Raw genomic sequence first — 13,504 nt, forward strand, 5'->3', positions numbered from 1 at the left:
TGTGACTACCTGTGTGTTGGGTACACTTCGGTGGTTAATGTCCGGCAACAGACATCACCAGTATTGAAGACTACTAACTTGAATGGTACAAGTTAAATGCGGATGCCCTTGGCTGCGAAAATTATCCACAGTTAATCACATATTATAGTTTGCATATTATGGTATATAGTGTGAGTCTATGTACGCATGTTCTTTACTCTTTTCAATCTTTTATCGACAATGATTAAAGGCCTGCAAGGAGGTCTACTAAACGTTTGAGCGTCTGGTGAAGGTGTCTGGTGGTTCAAAGATGATGTTCTAATCATGTAGTTCCTTTGTTCAATTATATCTTTAGTATAGCCATTCAACACGAACATCCTCATAATGGAGCGATACCATTTGACTGCAGCTACTATCATGTGAAGCATAGACTCGACAGTGGCATCGTACTTCTCGTCCACTGCATCTTTAAGCCATAACTTTTCTAATATTAATCCATTCTTCTCAATGCAAATGAAGAGAGAGCCGTTGATCTCAGGCATTATAGTTGTTCCATTAAGAATCCAATTTTTGAGGGCATTGGCACTTCCAATGGCTTCTCTGAGTTGCTTGGCCCTAGTGAGGTCTGGGTACAACTTTCTGATAAGCTTCTGTGAAAGCTTACGGTATGACATACTGGTGAAGGGATCGGGTTGGCTGTAAAAGGGATCGGTGCCAAGGTTGACGGACTGAGGATGTTGTGGATATTCATCTTTACGTTGTTCTAATTGCTGGGAGTCAGGTTGTTGTTCTTGATATTGCTGTAAATCAGGCTGTGGAGATGCTTCTTGATGCCCTTGTTGTTCTAGTTGATGATGGTCTTGGGGTTGTTGCTGTGGACATTCTTGGAGTTTTTTTTGGGGATGTTCTTCTTCTTGATGGTTTTGAAGTTGTTTTTCTTCTTGTTGTTGACGTTGTTGATATTGTAGAAAGTTTGATTGATAATAATCTACTTGAGCTTCTTCTTGGCAAGTGTCTTCTGGCAAAAGCTTTTGTTCTTGTTCTTGTTCTTGTTCTTGTTCTTGTTCTTGTTCTTCTACTTTGTCTTCCTTCTCATCCTCTGTCGCAAGTGATCTCAGAGACTTATTTGATAAGTCAATGGTTTGCGGGTCTTGGTGTTCAAATTGTAATTCTAGTTGCTCAAACTGTTCAAGTTGTTGTTGATAATGTTGCTGTTGCTTTTGTAGTTGTTGTTCAAATTCGTGTTGTTCAAATTGTAATTCTAGTTGTTCAAATTGTTGAAGTTGGTGAAGTTGTTGTTGCTGTTGTCTCTGTAGTTGTTGATCAAATTGGTTTTGTTGAAGTTCTAGTTCCAACTGAGCCAATTCCTGCTGCTTCTGTTCCACTTCATCTTTAGCCAAACTCAAACTAGTAAGGGCACCGTTCAAGCCATCCAACAATGGTGAGAGTGAAGTAGTACTCAGTTCCACGTGACGGGGGGATTCAAAAAGGTGATCATCAGACTTCAGTTCAGATATCAGAGAACAAGAGCTGAAGACATCGGTGCCTGCAGTAACACCAAAATCAACAACTAAGTCCTTGGAATCATCTTGAAGTTCAGAAATAGGAAGACAGTTGACTGTCATTCCTTCATCTTGCTCAATCTGCTCAAGCTCTTCTTCAGAAGAACATCCTAAATCAGCTTCGAGCTCAGGTAAGTCAGTTTCAACAGGTAAGTGAGCTTCAACCGGTAATTCAGTAGCTGCAGGTTGCTTTGCACCAAACCTTTCAGAAGAATAAAACAGGCAACTTTGCATACTCCGATAATGCATCAAATGAGTAGATGACTGCTTACTTGCACTTGCTACTGAATTCTTAGAGGTGGTGGGTTCAGCATAATCAAATGGGTAATGTGCAAAGTCAGAAAAGCCATCAGAAGTGGTGAATATAAGGTCCAGTTTGAGCAGTAACAAATCGGACAGTTCCAGAGCCTTGGATCCAGAAGACAGAGATGGGGCAGATGTGTTCCTAGAATCACAAGAGGAGCTGGAACCGCCAACCATACCATCTTCATTTTCAAGTAAAGACTTGACAACTGGAGATGTGGGATAAATCAAAACAGTAGAAGCACTTGCATGCTTGTTAAAGAAAAACGTGGTGGAATCACCAAAGGAAACAGACTTTTTGGTTTTGGGGGAACCAATGGTTTTCAAGGAGGAGCTAAGGGTACAAACAACATTAACAGGGTTGGGTTGAGTAACAGTGGAAGAGGATCCGGGTCCATATATTGGACCAGACTCAGAAGGAGTGGCGACGAGTGGAGTGGTAATGAGTGGAGTGGTGGTGATAAGTGGAGTAGTGGTGGTGGTGATAAGTGGAGTGGTGGTGGTGACAGTGGTGGTGGTAACAGTGGTGGTGGTGACAGTGGTGGTGGTGGTGACGGTCGACTTACGAATAAAACGACGGCCAAGATTGGTAAGCTTTTGGATCGCAATAGCTACCACGTTAACCTTCTTGCTTGAAGGCTTGGAGTGCTTCCAGAAACGGCAGCTGGACTTGGCGCTAGTGTTAGTGCAAGACATACTCGAAATTGGTTGAAGGAGGTGGGGGAGGAATCGATATATGGAAACGTTGGTCGATACAGGCAATTGTCAAAAGGTAACAATTGAATCACAGCTTTGGCCGATATAACTTTATCAGAAACTGTAGGGGAAACGGTATTAATATGAGAGATTAAAAAGAGTTCTTATACATTATAAACTTTATTTATTATGCGCCAGCCATGAGCATATGGCTTTTTTTGCACCCAAAAGTTGCAACCAGTATACAAATGCGGTTAAACATTTAGCCGGGTCGAGGTAAAGGTGATAGACTTTTATTAGAGCTTAATATTGTGTAGTATCTATTAGAAGTTGCTTATAATGCCACTGATTGACCGTAATATTCTAATGATTCTTTGACAGGTTTCGAATCGTTGAAGAAGGAAGTAATACCATCTGCAGGGTCTTCCTCTTCCAGTGGATAAGAAACTTCTATTGGAGACTTTTTAAGTCTATCCTTAGCAGGTTGCCACAGATATCTTACAATTCCATAAGGATTCCAACCAAAAATATCATCGGCAGTCCCATTGAGCCATTTGGTAGTGTTAGGATCAGAAGGATATCCACTGCCTAAAGTTGTTCCTATTTGGTCTTCAAAGTACTTCAAATAACCATCTCTAGTGACTTTAGCCATGACCGAGGCCACAGAAACAATGGGGTATATACTATCTGCCTTTTTGGACACCGTTATTTCAATTCCAGGGAAATAGCTTTGTAATTTCGCTTGATATTTAACTGGTGGACCCACTGTATCAACAAATACTTTGGTCAAATGGACACCTTTAGCTAAGACTCTTCGTATCAATTCTATGGTTGTATCATGTGCTTGTTCGTTCAAATTATAGTTTTTCTTCCCAAGCATCCCCAGCAGAATATCTCTTGCAGTCAATGTAGTAGTAGCCCAACCAATTTTATCATATAAATCCCCATCTTCTATTCTCTTAAACAACAGTTCTCTAACAGCCTCTTTTAACACTTTGGAGTCTGCAAACCCATAATCCTTTTGCAAGTTGGTCAGAACCTCTTCACTGCAAAATGCCACTCCATATACCATAGGACCTAGAACCGGTCCTCTTCCTGCCTCATCTACTCCTAACACGATGGACTCATTGACGTCCAATACACTTGGGGGGAACTCTTCGTGCACGCTTGATTCAAACCTTTCAGGGTCACTAATGCTTCGAAATGATACCGGTCTCCATTTATCTTCTGTTTGAGTCATAATGATAAAGAGAACAATACGGTTGTTAGCAATACGCGTTAACGTTAGACGCATTTTGATGCAATCTGATAAGCCACGTGATCAATCACGTGTATATTATGATAAGTGCTACAACTATCTCTTACGGATAGTTGCCCATATAATAAAGGGTATGATCTAAGTACAAATAAGAACAATATGCTTTACACCCTATCGTAACCCCCCGCAGCTTCAAACTCGTTTACAAGTACCACAAATATTATTCTATAACATATACTTCTATATTGGTGTAGTCTGCATTTGAAGATGATCTTTGACCTTCATATTGGCATAGGTCGTCTACGGTTGAAGATGATCTTTGACCTTCTCATATATAAGAAATGTTGTCACGGTTGCAGGAACTACTCTTAACAGGTTTGTTCCTACGCCTCTAAAAAAACCCTTCAACCCTTGTTCCTTATATATATTGGAGATGACCTGAGAGATCTTGAGCTTAACTATACTATTCTGAAGCTGAGCTCTCACAACCTGACCAGGATACGTCAATAGCATGCTGACAACTTTAGAAGTCAGCGAACAATAAATATATTCAGTGGTAGACAACTTATCCCTGTGGAATGAATCCTTTAATTTATCATATAGAGTTATCTGAAAGGCACCTTGGAAGATCAGAAACGTTCCAGCTAACCCTCCTTTCCAAAACAGTAATATCCCTTCGTTAAGATACATGGAATATAAGCAATGCCACATGTTACGGTATGCGTTGGGACTCAGCTTGGAACTCGCCAAAAGTCGAACCTTGGTAACCCAGATAGGGTTGGTCACTACTCCGGTACTCAAACCAGCCAATGTGGAAGATGCAAAGTAAGTCATTGGGTGCTTGGTTTCACCGGTAGCTGCGCCCAACAACCGTTTGTATTCGTTGTAGAAGGTGAAATAAAGCGACCAAGCACACATGTTCCCTAGAAGATTAGGACCAATGCCTCGGTAGATGGACTCTATAAACTGGAGTGCAAAGTACTTATGTCGGGGGTTCTGCTGGAACAGTTTCCTAGCATTACTTACAATGTTGGATATGACAACCTTGAACGGATCATTGGAAAGCTGTAGTCGAATCTTTATAAGGTCTAGAGGGTGTGTGACAATTGTAGTGGAGAAGCCAGCTACTATGCCAGCAATGCTATTAATTTGCCTATCACTAAGCATCGATAGAACATGGGAAGGTGTCGGTTTGGACGGATGAGATGCGATGATTTAATGGTGCTATACCATAAATTTCACCACCCGATTATTATAAGGTAATTACAAATAAAACAGATGCAGTAGCATTAAGTTGCACACGATCAAAACTACTATTGGGTGAGACAGGTCTACTACAAAATCGTACTGTAACAGGGTACAGTTGAACACGTACAGTTGAACAGAGTATAGCTTATGGTGCCCACTGTATGGAGTACTGCTGCATACTACTGTATGAGACTTCTGTATGGGTCTTGTATGGGTTTCTCTCCAAGTGGTACTACAGCATGGGTTACACTACAGCCTCTTAGGTGACTATTGATGAACCCTGTCAATAAAAATTATCTTGTGGATTAACTATGTACACTTATTTACCTGACCATAACTTTAGACAGTAGGGAAGGGACTCAACAAGTTGACCAACGATGGCTTATTGGAAGTAGCGGACCATCCCAAATATAACACTAATGGAATGAATCCATAATGGGCAGCACTCTTGGAGTACTCCAAGACCTTGCTTATTCTTTCCTTAGATTCGTCGGAGAGTGTGATTTGAAGAGCCATTATGTAACTTAGAAGTGGATATTATACGGATGGTTGGTGAAGTGCTAATTGTTGCTTTGCTTTGGTGATTGAAAATTTTCAATGAGGATCACTATACGCGCTACCAAAACCAAAATAGTCATCGCGCTACCATAAAGCCCGGTCCAAAATTAAACTTGAAACCGAATCAAACAACTCACACTATATACATATACGTATATGTATATAAATACTTTTGCTGCGGCTGTTTATTCCGTCCTTCCATGAAAGTACTCTATCAAAAAAAGCAGCGGTGTATTGCATTGCAATCCGAAACACACACGCTTCTTTTCCGGCGATTACACAATAAAGATGTTGCTCATGACTCTCCACCCTCGGTTCAAGTAGAGATAGCGTCCAATGATAACTTGAGTTCAAACTTCAAGCCACTTATTAATAAAGAAGTTCATGGATGCTTAGGGCTTATACATGTGGGTGAGCAAGTATTTGTTGCCATTGTTGTTGGAGCAGTTACCAATGTTGCTACACCGTTGGTGTATGAACTGATTGACCGTATTTATAATGTTGAGTTTATCTCGTTGTCACACGATGATTGGGATTCGTTATTGAGTCTGGGAGGTCAAGAAGATTATTATACTGAAGAAGCGGGGTTGGCAATTCATCCATGTAGTGAATTGAAACGATTACTTTCCAATGGTTCGTTTTACTTTTCCACTGATTTTGATTTAACTTCTATACTTCAGAACAGAGGCATAATACAATCGAAATTGGCTAATAGAAAACAGCTGCTGAAAGGAATTGCGGCTTACGGGCATAAAAATGAACATTTCTCTACAGAATTTATGTGGAACGCATTCATGATGGACGATTTGATTCGGTTTAGAAGTAATTTGGATGATGAATTGGAAGCTATCTTTGATACCAATAGATTCCTTACAACGGCTATTAGGGGATTTGCAAAAACCACCTCTCTCAATTATGGCGAATCAATGACTATTATTTCCAAACAATCTTGGAAGAGAGCTGGCACAAGATATAATGCCAGAGGTATAGATGATGATGGTAATGTTGCTAATTTTGTGGAGACAGAATTTATATACGATGCTTCCTCATCTAATGGAACCATATATTCCTTCGTACAGATCCGAGGTTCAGTGCCTGCTTTCTGGGAACAAGATTCAACATTAATTAACCCGAAAATAACAATCACAAGATCGTTAGGTGCTACGCAACAGATATTTGATAAACACTTTACCAATATTGGGAAGAAATATGGTGTATGTCATGTGGTTAATTTATTATCCAAAACCAAGCCAGCAGAAGTACAAGTTCTGAGACGATTTTCGGAGTTAATTGAAGGTTCCAGAACTACAGAAGTAGTAGAATATACTCAATTTGATTTCCATCAAGAAGTTAAAAATATAGGATTCAGTGGAGCAACTAATATTCTCCCGGAATTAGCCACCTCGATGGAAGAATTTGGGGTTTTCTCATATGACACTATAACCGGTGAAGTAGTTACCAGACAAGATGGTGTATTCCGAGTCAATTGCTTGGATTGCTTAGACAGAACAAATTTGATTGAGCAAGTTATATGTCATAAAGTGTTTGAAAGCTATGGTGGTGATAGAGAAAGTCTTAAGTTCAACAATATTTGGGCTGATAATGGTGACGCAATTTCTCAGATATATACGGGGACCAATGCATTAAAATCTTCCTTCTCAAGATCTGGGAAGATGAATATTGCTGGTGCCCTATCTGATGTCACCAAATCAGTTTCCAGAATGTACCAAAATACGTTTGTGGATAATAAGAAACAATCTACTATGGATCTTCTTTTAGGATATGATGCTCGGAACTCTAAGCCCGTTCGTATTTATGATCCTGTTAGTGATTTTGTTAATAGTGAACTTAAGGCAAAGAAGAGTGTTTTCACTACTGCAGGGAATATTTCTATTTTTGCTGGAACCTACAATTTGAATGCTACGACTTATAGCTCCAATATGGATTTAACTCCTTGGTTATTCCCTCCTGATAACTCATTTTTACCGGACATTTATGCCATTGGGTTACAAGAAATCATTGAACTTAATGCTGGGTCCATTTTAAATGCAGATTCATCCAAAGCCAGCAGATGGTCCGAAGCCTTAACTCAACAATTGAATTCTCAATCAAACGATAAGTATTTGCTTTTGCGTACTGAATCATTAAGTTCTATGGCTCTTTACCTTTTCGTTAAAGAGTCTCTTGTTAATAACATTTCCCATGTTTTCGGAGCAAGTAAAAAGACAGGCTTGGGAGGTATGACTGTGAATAAAGGTGCTTGCGCAGTACGGTTTGAATATGGATCTACTTCATTTGCGTTGGTTACTTCACATTTAGCTGCTGGAACAACGGCTATTGCTGAACGGTATAACGATTATGTGACTGTAATGGAGGGTCTAACGTTTTCCAGAAACTATACGTTGCCAGATCACGATCATATTTTATGGTTTGGAGACTTGAATTATCGTATAGCATTACCCAACGATCAATGCCGTTTTCTTGTTGAGAAGGGTGCATTTGATGATTTATACAGACAAGATCAATTACAACAAGAAATGAAGAAAAAAGGAGCCTTCTTTGGGTTCAAAGAAGGTCCAATCATCTTTTACCCCACGTACAAGTTTGATAAGGGAACAAACGAATATGACACTTCAGAGAAACAGAGAATCCCATCATGGACAGATCGGATCTTGTATCAAAGTGATAGTGATATCCCAGAATTGGAACAATTGAACTATAGTTCTATATTTGATATGATCTACAGTGACCATAAGCCTGTATTTTCTACCTTCAAATCTCAAGTTGAGTTTGTTGATGAAGCTAAGAAGTTAGCCTTGCAGAAACAGCTCTATGAAAAGTATAAAGCACAACATGATGATGATGTTTCAATCTACTCCAGCTCCACATTATCATCCGTCCCCATTAGCAAATCCAATAGTTTCCGGAGAGATACCATGACCGAATTGAATCTTATTGATGATGATGATAGTTCACCCTCACCTCCAAAATTACCTTCCAGACCAATGTCGCAAGCCCCTAGTACTTTAAGGAAAGTCCCACCTCCATTTGATGGTTATGATAGTACTGCGAAACCAGCTATTCTCCGGTCAGCATCTCTCACAGCTCCCATTCCACCTGCTCCTCGCAGGACGGTAACTACGGTGAGCTCGAGTTCGAACAGCACCACTAGTGCTTCTTCACCTGTCCCATTAGGATTTTCACTTACTCCATTGGTTCCCAGCAATAAATCAAGCAGAGCTGCATCTCCAGAGACTAAGAATGGTGATAGAAATGACGGAAAGGTCGCTTCACCTCCACTCAATTCCAAATCAACAATCTCACTCAAGCCATTGGTGCCTTCACGTACTTCCTCGCCAATTAGTGTAGGGTCTGGACCGCAAAAGGCATCTCCTACTGAATCTCAACACAAACTAGCACCAATGAAACCAAATAAGCCAGTCCAGCTTAGTTCTTCCAAGCAAACAGAAGTTCCAACCCCACCGCAGAGCAATACCAAAGTACCGGAACCACCTGCTCCTCGGAACATTAAGAGCATGTCGGACTGGAAACCGTTGATGCCCAATTGAGATATAGAGTTATGTACAATAAATATGATAAAGTATGATAAGTGTAACGACTGTGACCGGAAATGTTCTCGAATATTCCCGATAATACCCTCGGAATTCAATTAAGGATACAAAACTCATACTAAAAACATCACAACATAACCGTACCACATACCAGCATCAACCAGCAGCATGAGTAAAAGAATAAAGAACGTGAGCATATCTGTTCCCATACTATACGGGAACCACTCTGTGCGGCTAGAACCGGAAGAAAGAACCGAGCGAACCCCGGCAGACCATACACATAAATGGACAGTATTCTTTAAGCCAGTATTGGATAACATTGATTTGACACCATTGATTAAACGTGTCACCTTTAAATTACACGAGACTTACGAGAACTCCGTCCGACTGTTGGAGAAACCACCGTATCAGGTGACCGAGACCGGCTGGGGTGAGTTTGAAGTTATCATCAAGTTACATTTCCATCCCGGAGCGGAGTTAGGTATAAATGAAAAGAATTTTCAAATCTTCCATGCTCTTAAACTTCACCCTTTCAATCCTCTAATCGAGCCTTTGCCCAATGGAGAGGTTCATCTGGTGCTTTACGATGAACTTGTGTTCCAAGAACCTACCGAGAAGGTGTTTGAGATCTTGACGCAGAAACCTTCTAATCTCATACCATACAAGCTCAGCGAGAAGTCCAAACGATTTCAAGAGTTTACGAGGATGGACGAGATTGACGAGTTGGCTCGTCTTGATGTTTACATAGCGAAGGTGAAGGAAGAAGTTGAGAAGGAGGGGAATGAATTTCAAGAGCTTGAACTGCAGAAAGCAGCCCTTCTTCAACAGTAATACATATATATAGTTACAGTTACAACAGTTGTATTAACAATGTTTTTAAAACCGAATATATTACCCGTATTTTCACCCGTATTTTATTTTTGTTCAAGATACATAATATACGATTCAACTACCGCACCTAAATCTCGTATGTTAACTCCGAAACGTTCTTGAGGTGACACCCATTGGTTCACCTGAATCGGCAACTTACACCGAAGATGGTCAAACCTATCCAAGACTAACAAATAGTGTAAAGGATACAATCCTCCGCCAATTGGATCCATTAGCCCGAAATAGCTTCCTAAAGCGCGACACTGTTCATTTGTGCTGTATAAATCTTGAGTATGGTGTCTGGAACCTACGTCTATATTAGCAGATATAAATAGTGGTATACTCCATCCATAGTTTTTGAATCGTTTCTCAATGTCGTCAATATACTCCTTCCCTTGAACCCCAAGAAAGAATAAGAACTTATTGGTTCCTTCAATGTCCGTCATGTCATTGACTAACGAGATCACTCGAGGTGGAAGCTTTTTGCAAATGATTCCTGGTGGTGGTTTAATGTCGTCTTTGATTGATGTTAGACATTTTGCTTTGCAATGCCGTCCTCCGTATTCTTCCTGCTCCCATTCCACTTCCACTTGCAGAACCGTCACATGGCCTCTTTTCATATTAAAGCCATGGTAAAGATTATAGTATTATACCGAAGCTGTACGTTATAGTCATCTCATTATATATACATCCGGGTAAATGTTTAGCCGCGCGAGAAGAGGAGACATTCTCGTCTTCCCAATTAGGCATTCCAGAGGGGATACCCCACAATTTATAAAAGTCATTTAGAGTGAATAACTAAAAATGAGACAAAGAGCACATGTCAATACTAAGAAGCGATTTAAATTGAAGAGCATGAACGAGCGAATCATATCGACGACATAATAACAGTGTACATAACAGTACGATTTAATACCACGACATAAAGTACGATTTAATACCACGACACAAGGATGCTAGTAACCACGAAAAAATACCTATGACTTGGTATAATAACACCATAGTATGACGCGGCTCGTTTTGGTCATTCACGTTCACGAGTCATCACTTTTTGTTGACCGTTGATTTCTTAATCAGTTCCATGTACAGTTGTAAGCTTATGTCATCAGTCAAGACATCCAATTGACCCGAGCCATATAATTGAGTGTTTGGGTTGTTGTAAGTCGTAGAAGGGTTTAATTTGGCCATCAAGAATCTTGCTTGAGAACCCCCTTCATTCGTATCAATAAATCTTGGTAATGGGAACCTTTCCATTAACAATTCCATTGCTTCTCTTCTTGGTTCTTCTAAAAATGCTTTAAAATGTTCGTACCCTTCTAGTTCGTGATATTTGGCTTGTCTCCAACTGGCGACGGTGCTACCATGGAAAATCAAAATATGGAAAAAGGTATCGAGTAAAAGAATCTTATCTGGCCCTAACGAACAGGAGTCTAGAAGCACCGGAGTCCCCGTGTAGTTTGGTTCTCCGTCGATCTCTTCACCAAACTTATCGATGTCAAACAGAATCAACGAAGGTTGAATCATTATAAGGGAGTTGTTCACATCCTCATGGAAGAAGGTGTGTCTTGTAAATGCAGTTTCATCTGGTGATGCTCCAAACACATCGATAAATGGTGATCTTCTCAAATAGAAGAAGCTCTGAGGAATGATCGAGTATTGACTCAGAAGTCTAAAGGTCTCCAATTGTCCCTTGTTGTAAACAGCAAATCTTGAACAATATTCAACCAATTGGTTATCTAAAAGTCTTTGGATCTCCTTGGGTGAACTGGTACCGGATTTAAGCTTTTGTATAGCCACTCTTGCCATTAAGACTGTAGCTGCGTCTTGGTCGAATCCCAATTCCAAAGCTTGAGCGTCCGAATCAGCAACTATGGCAACGGGGAGTGTAGTGACCCTTAGTCTCATTTCCCCACTTGGGTGCTGGTAGTGGAATAAGAATTGAATGAACGTGAAGTCCTTATTAACAGAGTCTCCCTTCTCAAAGTAAATGGCATACGTGGACTGGTTATCAACAGAACACAATTTCCATGCATTGGTATCGCCTTCTCCTACCACCGTGTGTGAAATAGAAGAACTACTCACATTGTTCGGAGTATTTCCTTTGTTGCTCAGTTTGGTCTTCAAAGAAGTGGCATGGCCCAATAACCCTTGGATCTTTAAATCCGCTTGAACTTTGATTTCTAAGGTACCGTTGAACCCCATCTCCAAAAAATCAGATTCGTAGTGCTTTCTAAAAAATTTCTGTAAACTTTGCTTGAAGATAGATGTGCTGAAGGAATCACACAACACGATGGCTCCGCCAGTTTTGTTGGGGATATCGTCCATTTCCCACAACCCAACTTGATCGTAGCAGCCAATGAAAATATCACAACTTAAGCCGATCAACACAAAGTTTTGGGCTACAGCATGGTAAAACTTCTTCGCCAGTTTGATCAACAGAACGTTGACATTCTGTGTAGTGTTGGGCAAAGTGGCTTGTCTTGACTTTTCTATGTCGTGGTGCGACCTTAACGGTTCTTTTAATAACAGACTGACGATGCTTCCAGGTCCATAAGTACACACCCCACCAATGAAACAAAGCACATGACCACCTGACGTTTGACCGTTCAACAACGACGAAAGTAACAACAGCGTCACGTTGAGCGCACACCCCGTCAGTCTAAGCGGTCTTTCCTTGATAGCAGAATGAGGGAATACATTGGGAGTCAAGCTATCCAAAATGCTTTCGAATTGGAACTCGGCAATCGACACTGGCTGAAGGAATCTTTGGGCAACTGACGACATTGAAGATTGAGGCTGCTTAACACTAGATGGAAGCAAACCAATGCTCAGTTCGACCTTTTCTTTGGTGTATTCTTTGCTCCCATTGAAAGAGTACAGTTTCAAGCTGTTCCCACTGTTCAAGTCGTGGAGATGAACATGCTTCCCATACGTAATTAAGCCGACCAACGCGTTCTCGGGCAATAAGCTTAAAGATATCGCCAACAGTTCCTTTAACGAAACAAAAGCGTCTACCACGTCTTCGTTTTCGAAGCAAGTATCTACCACGTAGAAGAAAATAGGTTGTGGTCCATATTGTCCCGTGCAATATTCGACCGTCGACAGAGGTATGGGTTCAGTGGTGACCCGACGGTTGTTGAACCCACAGAAATGACACGACCACATTTCAGGGGTACCCTGGGTAAACTGATTATTCGATGAACGACATTGTCGACACGTTTCCAAGGACTCCTTGGGCAAAACTGGGAGTTCTGTTTTGGTATTCAATGGTGTATACAATGCACCAAAGGGGACCACATTGCGATGGTGCTGGAGTCTTGACTTGGGCAAACAACTCCAACTAAGTCGAATCCCGTCTTTGTCTTCTCTTTCTTCGAAGTCCATTGGAGAGGTCGACGCCGTTAAACGGTAGCTGAACTTAGGTTTCGGTGTAGATCGTATTTTTTGTTGTAGCCTAT

General features: G+C 40.8%; 6 protein-coding genes across 6 annotated transcripts; 2 read left to right on the forward strand and 4 right to left on the reverse strand.

Moving 5' to 3' along the window:
* Positions 1-176: 176 nt before the first annotated feature.
* KQ657_001825 (uncharacterized protein) lies at positions 177-2,540 on the reverse strand (the record flags this gene model as incomplete). Its single annotated transcript, XM_043192606.1, has 1 exon — positions 177-2,540. The coding sequence occupies one exon, from the start codon at positions 2,538-2,540 to the stop codon at positions 177-179; it is 2,364 nt and encodes a 787-aa protein (XP_043047974.1).
* A 334-nt stretch (positions 2,541-2,874) lies between these two features.
* RNH35 (ribonuclease H2 catalytic subunit) lies at positions 2,875-3,780 on the reverse strand (the record flags this gene model as incomplete). Its single annotated transcript, XM_043192607.1, has 1 exon — positions 2,875-3,780. The coding sequence occupies one exon, from the start codon at positions 3,778-3,780 to the stop codon at positions 2,875-2,877; it is 906 nt and encodes a 301-aa protein (XP_043047975.1).
* Positions 3,781-4,098: 318 nt separating this feature from the next.
* Positions 4,099-4,965, reverse strand: KQ657_001827 (flavin adenine dinucleotide transporter; the record flags this gene model as incomplete). The annotated part of the gene is made up of 2 exons (XM_043192608.1): positions 4,099-4,886; positions 4,959-4,965. The coding sequence occupies 2 exons, from the start codon at positions 4,963-4,965 to the stop codon at positions 4,099-4,101; spliced, it is 795 nt and encodes a 264-aa protein (XP_043047976.1).
* An 839-nt stretch (positions 4,966-5,804) lies between these two features.
* INP52 (phosphatidylinositol-3-/phosphoinositide 5-phosphatase) lies at positions 5,805-9,173 on the forward strand (the record flags this gene model as incomplete). Its single annotated transcript, XM_043192609.1, has 1 exon — positions 5,805-9,173. One exon carries the CDS (start codon positions 5,805-5,807, stop codon positions 9,171-9,173), a length of 3,369 nt encoding a protein of 1,122 aa, XP_043047977.1.
* A 171-nt stretch (positions 9,174-9,344) lies between these two features.
* On the forward strand, positions 9,345-10,007 carry YAF9 (Yaf9p; the record flags this gene model as incomplete). The annotated part of the gene is made up of 1 exon (XM_043192610.1): positions 9,345-10,007. The coding sequence occupies one exon, from the start codon at positions 9,345-9,347 to the stop codon at positions 10,005-10,007; it is 663 nt and encodes a 220-aa protein (XP_043047978.1).
* A 1,083-nt stretch (positions 10,008-11,090) lies between these two features.
* Positions 11,091-13,430, reverse strand: KQ657_001830 (uncharacterized protein; the record flags this gene model as incomplete). The annotated part of the gene is made up of 1 exon (XM_043192611.1): positions 11,091-13,430. The coding sequence occupies one exon, from the start codon at positions 13,428-13,430 to the stop codon at positions 11,091-11,093; it is 2,340 nt and encodes a 779-aa protein (XP_043047979.1).
* Positions 13,431-13,504: the final 74 nt, after the last annotated feature.

This window comes from Scheffersomyces spartinae, assembly GCF_019049425.1.
Source record: "Scheffersomyces spartinae strain ARV_011 chromosome Unknown scaffold_18, whole genome shotgun sequence".
Classification (NCBI taxonomy): Eukaryota; Fungi; Ascomycota; class Pichiomycetes; order Serinales; family Debaryomycetaceae; genus Lizanozyma; species Lizanozyma spartinae.